The sequence below is a fragment of the Hyperolius riggenbachi genome, chromosome 1 (genome assembly GCF_040937935.1).
Source record: "Hyperolius riggenbachi isolate aHypRig1 chromosome 1, aHypRig1.pri, whole genome shotgun sequence".
Lineage (NCBI taxonomy): Eukaryota > Metazoa > Chordata > Amphibia > Anura > Hyperoliidae > Hyperolius > Hyperolius riggenbachi.
In genome coordinates, this window is record NC_090646.1 from 662,115,347 (window position 1) to 662,125,914 (window position 10,568).

Consider the following 10,568-nt stretch of genomic DNA (forward strand, 5'->3'; position numbering starts at 1 on the left):
CCTGTTTATGGAACCTCTTCTCTTTATTACATTTATGACTGCATGGCGGCAAAAAGCATTGCTATATCCGCACGCTTTTTGTCCTCATGCAAGGCCTGGGTTGTTGTGTCTCAAAGCGTGGCCTTCTCCTCCTGCGCCTCCTCCTGTTCCATCACGTGTGCTCTGTGCTGCTGCTGGGTTAGCGTTACCGGTCCCTGTTTATTGAACCTCTTATCTTTATTACATTTATGACTGCATGGCGGTAAAAAGCATGCTATCCGCACGCTTCTTGTCCTCATGCAAGGCCTGGGTTGTTGTGTCTCAAAAAGCGTGGCCTTCTCCTCCTGCGCCTCCTCCTGTTCCATCACGTGTGCTGCTGCTGCTGCTGGGTTAGCGTTACCGGTCCCTGTTTATTGAACCTCTTATCTTTATTACATTTATGACTGCATGGCGGTAAAAAGCATGCTATCCGCACGCTTCTTGTCCTCATGCAAGGCCTGGGTTGTTGTGTCTCAAAAAGCGTGGCCTTCTCCTCCTGCGCCTCCTCCTGTTCCATCACGTGTGCTGCTGCTGCTGCTGGGTTAGCGTTACCGGTCCCTGTTTATTGAACCTCTTATCTTTATTACATTTATGACTGCCTGGCGGTAAAAACCATGTTACCTGTGCAAAGAAACATGACATTTTCAGCATTTAAAAGACAATTTTTCCTTTGAAACTTTACAATCAATTTTCTCAAAAACTATAAGCTCTTTTTGCTAAATTTTTTTTTCCTCTTGTACCCACTCCCAAGGTGCACATACCCTGTAAATTTGGGGTATGTAGCATGTAAGGAGGCTTTACAAAGCACAAAAGTTCGGGTCCCCATTGACTTCCATTATGTTCGGAGTTCGGGTCGAACACCCGAACATCGCGGCCATGTTCGGCCTGTTCGGCCCGAACCCGAACATCTAGATGTTCGCCCAACACTAGTGTGTGCATAAATAGCATGTCGAAAATCTCATGCATCCAAGCAACATTCACCTCCCATTCATTCGCCAATAACTTTATTGCTACTTATCAGAATTAATTGATCTATATCTTGTTTTTTCCGCCACTAATTAGGCTTTCTTTGGGTGGTACATTTTGCTAAGAATTATTTTTTTCTAAATCCATTTTAACAGGGAGATTAAGAAAGAAATGAAAAAAAAAATAATTATTTCTCAGTTTTTGGCCATTATAGTTTGAAATTAATATACGCTACCGTAATTAAAAATCATGTATTTTATTTGCCCATCTGTCCTGGTTATTACACCATTTAAATGATGTCCCTATCACAATTTATGGTGCCGATATTTTATTTAGAAATAAAGGTGCATTTTTTCAATTTGCGTCCATCACTATTTACAAGCTTATAATTTAAAACAATATAATAATATACTCTCTTGACATGCATATTTAAAAAGTTCAGACCCTTAGGTAACTATTTATGTTGTTTTTTTTTATTGTAATTTTTTTTATTTTTTTTTATTTAATTTTTTTTAAAAAAAATTTTTATTTTTTTAAATAAAAAAAATGTATTTGGGTAATTTTTGGTGTGGGAGGGAAACAGCTAATTTTAAATGTTAAATAATTTGTTTAATAAAAAATGCATGTGGGTGCAGTTTACTATTTGGCCACAAGATGGCCACAGTCAAAAAACTCCTGGATGTGAACGATCTCGCATCCAGGAACTACAAAGAGGCTGGAGAAACGTTTCAGGGGCAGAAAGACGGCGGTCTCTAATTAGAAACCGTCGGTTTTTCTGCGGGGGAGTTAGAACGGTGAATGGGAATTATATTCCCATTCACTGATTGGGGGGCTAGCGGCAGGCAGCGGGAGCGCGCACGGGAGTGCGCCCGATCGTGCCCACCACCCAGAAGCAGCAGCAGAGCCTATCTGGACGAACTTACTCGTCCAGATAGGCTGAACTGGTTAAGCAATACCAGTTTCCTGGTTGTCCTGCCGATCTTCTGCCTCTAATACTTTAAGCCACAGACCTCGAACAAGCATCCAGCAGATCAGATGTTTTTGACAAAAATCTGACAAGATAAGCTGCATGCTTGTTTCTGGTAGGTGATTTCGACAATATTGCAACCAAAGAGATCAGCAGCAGCACAGCCAGGCAACTGGTATTGCTTAAAAGGAAATAAATATGGCAGCCTCCATATCTTTCTCGCTTCGGTTGACCTTTAAATATGGTCTTGTTGGAATGAACGCCCAGCCATGGTTCTCACAAAAAGCACAATTTCCCTAGACTGTGAGTTATAATTCTTCATAGAAAAGAATCTGGTTGGAACTTGGGAGTGGGATCATAATACAAGTTAAACTCTCCCTCTGTCCATCACATGATGTAAATCGTAGTAGACTTCAGCAAAAAAGATTCTATTGAAGCAAAGTTTGTCCATGCAGAATCCAGATCAGTGCTCATCTACCCGGCCATGTCTACTGTAACTTCTCCTCTTCCTCCTCTGCAGTGCTCATCTACCCCGCCATGTCTACTGTAACTTCTCCTCTTCCTCCTCTGCAGTGCTCATCTACCCCGCCATGTCTACTGTAACTTCTCCTCTTCCTCCTCTGCAGTGCTCATCTACCCTGCCATGTCTACTGTAACTTCTCCTCTTCCTCCTCTGCAGTGCTTATCTACCCCGCCATGTCTACTGTAACTTCTCCTCTTCCTCCTCTGCAGTGCTTATCTACCCCGCCATGTCTACTGTAACTTCTCCTCTTCCTCCTCTGCAGTGCTCATCTACCCCGCCATGTCTACTGTAACTTCTCCTCTTCCTCCTCTGCAGTGCTCATCTACCCGGCCATGTCTACTGTAACTTCTCCTCTTCCTCCTCTGCAGTGCTCATCTACCCGGCCATGTCTACTGTAACTTCTCCTCTTCCTCCTCTGCAGTGCTCATCATCTACCCCGCCATGTCTACTGTAACTTCTCCTCTTCCTCCTCTGCAGTGCTCATCTACCCCGCCATGTCTACTGTAACTTCTCCTCTTCCTCCTCTGCAGTGCTCATCTACCCGGCCATGTCTACTGTAACTTCTCCTCTTCCTCCTCTGCAGTGCTCATCTACCCCGCCATGTCTACTGTAACTTCTCCTCTTCCTCCTCTGCAGTGCTCATCTACCCCGCCATGTCTACTGTAACTTCTCCTCTTCCTCCTCTGCAGTGCTCATCTACCCCGTCATGTCTTGTGTAACTCCTCCTCTTCCTCCTCTGCAGTGCTCGTCTATCCATCACGTTTTGTGTAACTCCTCCTCTGCAGTTCTCATCTACCCCGTCACATCTTGTGTAACGCCTCCTCTTCCTCCTCTGCAGTGCTCATCTACCCCGTCATGTCCTGTGTAATTCCTCCTCTGCAGTGCTCATCTACCCCGTCACGTCTTGTGTAACTCTTCCTCCTCTGCAGTGCTCATCTACCCTATCATGATTTGTGTAACTCCTCCTCTTCCTCCTCGGCAGTGCTCATCTACCCTGTCACGTCTTGTGTAACTCCTCCTCTTCCTCCTCTGCAGTGCTCATCTACCCCGTCACGTCTTGTGTAGCTCCTCCTCTTCCTCCTCTGCAGTTCTCATCTACCCTATCATGTCTTGTGTAACTCCTCCTCTTCCTCCTCGGCAGTGCTCATCTACCCTGTCACGTCTTGTGTAACTCTTCCTCCTCTGCAGTGCTCATCTACCCTGTCACGTCTTGTGTAACTCTTCCTCCTCTGCAGTGCTCATCTACCCCGTCACTTCTTGTGTAACTCCTCCTCTTCCTCCTCTGCAGTGCTCATCTACCCCGTCATGTCTTGTGTAACTCCTCCTCTTCCTCCTCTGCAGTGCTCATCTACCCCGTCACATATTGTGTAACTCCTCCTCTTCCTCCTCTGCAGTGCTCATCTACCCCATCACGTCTTGTGTAACTCTTCCTCCTCTGCAGTGCTCATCTACCCCGTCATGTCCTGTGTAATTCCTCCTCTGCAGTGCTCATCTACCCCGTCATGTCCTGTGTAATTCCTCCTCTGCAGTGCTCATCTACCCCGTCATGTCCTGTGTAATTCCTCCTCTGCAGCGCTCATCTACCCCGTCATGTCCTGTGTAATTCCTCCTCTGCAGTGCTCATCTACCCCGTCATGTCCTGTGTAATTCCTCCTCTGCAGTGCTCATCTACCCCGTCACGTCTTGTGTAACTCCTCCTCTTCCTCCTTGGCAGTGCTCATCTACCCCGTCACGTGTTGTGTAACTCTTCCTCCTCTGCAGTGCTCATCTACCCCGTCACGTCTTGTGTAACTCCTCCTCTTCCTCCTCTGCAGGGTATGGACATATCGGTGTGGGCGACGGTGCTGGCGGTGATCTGGCTTCACCACAACTGCCGGGATCAGAGGGAGGAGTGGGAGCTGCTGGAGAGGAAGGCTGTCCAATGGGCCACATCTAAAGCAGGTAAGTCCTCTGGAGATTAGCCGGCTGGGTAGCGGACTCCTGAAGGTGTCCATGCACTGCTATTGTCTGGGACAGATGTACCAGGCAATAAAAAGTCAGAAAGATTTATTTTACACAGTTTTGCTAACTTTTTTTGTTTAATTTGTCTGCATCCTGTTGCCATACTGTACAGTTCAGTTCATTTAGTAAAAGATAAGAGCTTCGTTTAAGTATTATTAACTATAAACTGCATGCTGGTTTTCAATATATTCATTACTTATGTTTGTCACATGTGAATACAAACAGTAAAAGTGTACCTGAGACATTTAAAATGAAGGGTTTATACTTACCTTGGGCTTCCTCCAGCCCCCTTTAGTCTGTTTGCTCCCGTGCCGTTCTTCCTGTCCTCTCCATACTCCAAAATCCAGGAGCGTTCTGCACAAGCGCTGTTACTTAAAACTGCAACTACTCTTGTGCAGAACGCTTCCAGCTATGGGAGTGCATGGCCAGGACCCCGGCTGGATTGCAGACTCCACTGTGGGTCAACAGAAGGGACCAGACTGACACAGAAGGAGCTAACAAGCTACAGGGGACTGTAGGAAGCCCCAGGTAAGTATAAATCCTTTTGTTTTAAATGTCTCAGGTTTATCCTAGTCAGTTACTGAAGGTAAACAACCTTGCCTGTATTCATGCTACCTGCAGGAAATGGGAGTACATGAGAGAACTCTGACATGTAAAAAAACACACAATTGGTTCACACGATGGCCAGGGGCCCCGGACCTCTCTCACTGGCCGTGGGCCCCAAGGCCAACATGAGATACCTGGAGGGGAGTGCAGGTGGGTGGGCCTGGACCTCTCACACCCAGGCTCTGGACATCTCGCATCCAGAAAACCCACCAACACTGCCTCCATACTGAATGCTAAATTCAACACACACAAGCAATAGAACACAGCAGTACATGCATCCAGCTACATTTAAAGTGGTCAGCAGGTGCTTGTCAGCCAATCAGGATGCACTGTCATACACCCTTTACCTGCCATACCACATCTAGCAGCCATTAGCATTCAGGTGGAAGGCTTCAGTTGGACGCCATCGCAAGAATGCGTTGCTAGCAGGACCGCCCCGTGCAGGCATCCCTCCCACAGGGGTCCCTCCCTAACCGCTCACCTGTCCGCCATGTCCTAGAGCTGAAAGAAAACGTTTAAAAACACACGATTGGTTCACACGATGGCCAGGGGCCCCGGACCTCTCTCACTGGCCGGGGCCCCAAGGCCAACACGTGATACCTGGAGGGGAGTGCAGGTGGGCCTGGACCTCTCACACCCAGGCTCTGGACCTCTCACATCCAGAAAACCCACCAACACTGCCTCCATACTGAATGCTAAATTCAACACACACAAGCAATAGAACACAGCAGTACATGCATCCAGCTACATTTAAGAGCTCTGACATGAGCAGAGGAGGAAGTCAAATAGAATGATTTTTTTATTTTTTTTTATATATTTTCGTATTGGCTTTCTGATTGGCCAATTATAAAGCAGGAAGTTTGAACATTACCAGGTCCCGTGTCAGAGTTCACCTCAGCTATAGCGTAATAGCGTTCTGCTCTACTCATCCATTTATGCATTTAATTCTGCTTAACGTAGTTTCTTGCATACAACCCATGGTTTCTTGTGCTACTCCTGGACAGGGATGGTCGGAAATGGCAATTTCCGTTTCTGTGGAAAACCCGCATTCCGCCATTGCCGATTTCCGCTAACGATTTCTACGGTACATACCAACGCGGATTTCCGCCGAAAATCGTGGAAATTTCCGCCGACTTTAACATCGATTTTTCTCAAAAACTATAAGGTCTTTTTGAAAACTTTGCTATTAACCACTAAAGTCGTCGGCTTTTGACTGTAATGTAAAATGCTGAAAATCCGCATTATTTAATATGCGGTAATTTTAAGCCAATCAGAATACTCAGAATGAATAAGCCTATCAGAGAATCCGGAAATTTCTACCTAAATCCCCATTCTCTGATTGGTTTATTCATTCTGAGTCTTCTGATTGGCTTAAAATTACCGCATATCGGATAATGCAGATTTTCTGCATTTTACATTACAGTCATGTCACCGACTTTAGCGCTTAATAGCAAAGGGCTAGACACATAGCCGGCCTTTGACCTGTGCGACCAGAGCACAGGGCGCCGGCTTTCAAGGGGGCGCCTAATAGCTGGTTACCTATACTGAGAGCACCTACACCTGATTTCCTATACTGGGGCACCTATAGCTAGCTACCTTTACTGAGGGCACCAACACATGGCTACCTATACTGGAGGCACCTATTCCTGGCTAAGTATGGGGGTGATGGAGATCTTCAACTGACTTCCTATACTGGGGGCACTTATGCTTGGCAACCTACGCGTGGTGCAAATTGTTGGTGCTGTGCTATCATTGTAAATGGGGGTGGGGAGGGGGGCGGATAACTGTCCCACTGATTGTTTTTATTCCTGAAAGGTTCTAGCCTTCATTGCTAATTATATTCAGGATAATTCACTCTTTCCATCCATTCATGGTTATTAATAGTATTTTTCCTATTATACATATGTGAAGTGTCACAGAGATCTGAGCATTTGGCGTGATGTGTCACAACGTCAAAAAGGTTGCTAACCACTGTCCTAGGAGATATCTCAGGAGAAAAGGTGAATTGCATATGGGCCTGTGTGTGTGTGTGCGCGAGCATGCGCGAGGAGGATGTGGGGGGGCACAAAAATCTGGTTTCGCTCAGGGCGCTGTGAAACCTAAGGCCGGCCCTGGCTAGACACACCAGTTTCAGGGTTTATTAAACAGAAGACTGTGAACAAGATGAAAAAAAAAAGTTTTTAAAAAGACCTTATAGTTTTTGAGAAAAATCGATGTTAAAATCGGCAGAAAATTCCACGATTTCCGCGAAAATCTGCCTACTGCACATGCATTACCGATTTCCGCATTCCGATGCGGAAATACAATTTCCGACCGGAAATGTGGAAATTGCATTTCTGCGGAATCCGAATGAGCATCCCCTACTCCCGGACTCCCCCCCCCAAAAAAATTTTGCAGAACAGACGCAGTGAGCTTTATACTTTACCTCATTTCGGTGGCGGGTCAGGTCCTTTTCACTTCTCCTTGTAGCCAATCACCTTGTGGCTCCCAACACTGCATGTCACGTGATGGGCATCGGACGCCACAAAGTAATAGGCTGCACGGTGCCGCTACACATTGGGTGAGGAGAACCTGTCCCGCCACTGAAATGAGGTAAGCTCATCTGGATGGACGGACAGAGCATTCTGAAGGAAGCACAAGGAATTTCCACTGCCTTGCACACCAGGACACCCCTTCATCCCCATTATGGTGGGGGTCTGACTGCATAGGCTTTGGTTACACCCCTGCTGCTGTTGACTGATGAAATCCCAAGCTACCGTATGATGGTGGAAACATACACGTTCACAGTACTGCAGATACCACCTGCTGGCAGAATACAAAATTGCAGCACTTGTACATGGGGTGGAAGAGGCAACTTGCTGGCAAACAGCAAAAGTCCATCACAATTCAGAGGTATACTGCCAACAGCTGGCAAAGCACAGTAGTATCACTTTCCTGATCTCTTCTCAGGCTACTGGAAGTAATCTGGGGTTGCAAATATCGGTACAAATCCATCACACTAAAGGACCAACTTGGAGGACAAAAGTCCTCCTCCACACTGGGGGACTTCCGCCTGACGCTAGGACACTTTTGCCTGACAATCTTATGAAAGCTAGCAATGTGCATATGACTCCCCAGGGCATATTGATAGAAAGGGTGTTTTTGCTATGCTGTTTCCCAAAAACAGACTCTAGTTTATTGTCTATAGATGTTTTTTTGTTATGTCTCTGCAGGTTCCTCCATGGCAGAGTTTGTCAGAGTCGCTAATGAGCTGCTGAAGTCATCCGTGGACCCCAATGTGTTCAGCCAATCAAGAGAGACAGAGGGAGGAGCCAAGATGGCAGAAGGTTCCTCTCTGTAGTTCCGGAAGGTTTCTGCCCTGTAGGGAGGAGCCAAAATGGCAGAAGGTTTTCTGTAGTTCTGGAATGTTTCTGCCCTGTAGGATGAGGCGGCTGATACTGTGCCGAGTTATATTTGTGTGTTGTTATTATATGTAGTCCACGATGATCGGAGCTGCACGGAGCTCACTTATGCGGGATCGGGAGGAGATATTTCTGCGCAGTTTACATCTTGGGTTTTTGCCATTCACATCTTTTATTCATTAAACTTTACTGTAATAACGCTTTAAGGACAACACTACACTGCTGCCTGCAGTTCTGGCTGTAGTAAATGAAAGGGATGCTCTTATACTGACCACTAGAACACTGTGGCAGAACTGTGGTTTAGAAGCTCACATGGAAGCCCGGCTCATATAAGGGTTGCCAATAATGCATTGTAAGTCCCATTATTTGGATTTCAGGCAACTGGAGATCTCAACTAACCATCAGGATAAGCCATACCGGCTATATCCTGCGCCCAAGTCTCCTGCCGGCGAATTCTCTCGTACTCCCTCCATCTTGTATCCTCCCACATGTTCCTGCTATTAATAAGTTCTGTTTACTTCTGTTGGTTAAGGCTTGTTCAGGAATGTTGTGATACTAAAAGTCAAATTTTTTGTTCTTTTAAACCAGGGGTCTCAAACTCAATTTACCTGGGGGCCGCAGGAGGCAAAGTCAGGATGAGGCTGGGCCGCATAAGGGATTTCACAATCAGCAGCAAAACCATCCCCCCCCCGTCCCTTGCATGGATTTTTATTTCAAAATCAAATTCACACTGAAGCGAATTATTTTGTCTATTTTACCTTATAGTTCGCTTCAGTGCTCCCATTACAAGTAATCCGCCGTGTCCCCGCCGCAAAACAAGGGTTGCAGAGCCCCCAAATCGCCCGGGGGGGGCAATCCGCCGGCATTTCCTGGAAGGGGCAGAGCTTTCAGCTTCGGCTCTGCCCCTCCTGGCGTCAATCGCGGCGCATGGCCGCCTCTGCCCGCACCTCTGTCTTCCTTCACAGAGAGGGGCGGGGAGAGGCGGTGATCCATGCGGCGATTGACGTCAGGAGGGGCAGAGCTGAAGCTGAAAGCTCTGCCCCTTCCAGGAAATGCCGGCAGATTGCCCCCCGGGCGATTTGGGGGCTCTACAGCCCTCGTTTAGCGGCGGGGATGCGGTGAATTACTTGGGAGCACTGAAGCGAACTATAAGGAAGCTTTTGCAGGTGAGGGCCACAAAATATTGTATCGAGGGCCGCAAATGGCCCGCGGGCCGCGAGTTTGAGACCCCTGTTTTAAACCCTAAGAAGATATGTTTTATTCTACTAGTGTGAATTTAGATTGATTGTTCATTTATTAGCTGGGAGTATACTGAAGTTCCCAAGTTCTGTATATCGGTTATTCAATCAGAGGAATGGTTACACCAAAATCCTAAAATTATAGATTACAGGGTTAGTGGTGGAACCCCAATGTGTGCAATTTTTAAAGGAACAATAAACAAATGAAATCACCAAGTGAATCTATCCTCCTTCTCCTAAAAATGACTTAAGATATTACACTGTTTTATATTTAAATCTATTTTATAAGTTTTGACTGTTTTTGTTCAATGAAACATTAATCTAAGTATTCCAGAGTTAAAATCTATGAACTTCTGACCCTTTTTATCTCTTCCCTGCTCTCAGAAGCCATTTTCTGCTAGGAAAGTGTTTTATAGTTGTAACTTCTTATCAGTTAGGGTCACACTGTAGCCTGACCCAGTTCTAACTCAGGCAGGAACTGCCACTTACATACCTGATGGTTAACACAACATAGTTATGTGTGCTAGGTCTCTACATACATGTCTATTTCATCATGTCATGTCACGTCACCTCGGGTATCCTTTAAGTAGATATAGTGCATAATGGATGACTCCACCAAAAATAGATGCTCCCAGTGGTCAGAGTTCAAGATGGGATATACTTGAGTGAGACGAGGACCGGGTCAGCAATGAATACACTTATTTTATTGTTTTTCTGAGTGTCTATAGATGAAAATAAAGGCTTGCAAGGAAACGAGCAAATGTGAAACATGGAGGTGGCTTGACTAGGTTTTGGGGCTGCTTTACTGTGCCTAGAACAGGGTGGTTTTAGTCTGTGCAACAATGAAA

At 46.1% G+C, this 10,568-nt stretch overlaps 1 protein-coding gene across 2 annotated transcripts in view; it reads left to right on the forward strand.

Annotated features, from left to right (window-relative positions):
• LOC137532233 (von Willebrand factor A domain-containing protein 5A-like) overlaps nucleotides 1-9,289 on the forward strand; it is a 473,069-nt gene extending 463,780 nt beyond the window's left edge. For both annotated transcript variants that reach the window (XM_068252513.1, XM_068252522.1), the window contains exons 24-26: nucleotides 4,289-4,415; nucleotides 8,294-8,430; nucleotides 8,488-9,289. In XM_068252513.1, coding sequence (XP_068108614.1) covers nucleotides 4,289-4,415; nucleotides 8,294-8,421 — 255 coding nt within the window. In that variant the 3' untranslated portion in view covers nucleotides 8,422-8,430; nucleotides 8,488-9,289. The remainder of the gene's footprint in view (nucleotides 1-4,288; nucleotides 4,416-8,293; nucleotides 8,431-8,487) is intronic.
• Nucleotides 9,290-10,568: the final 1,279 nt, after the last annotated feature.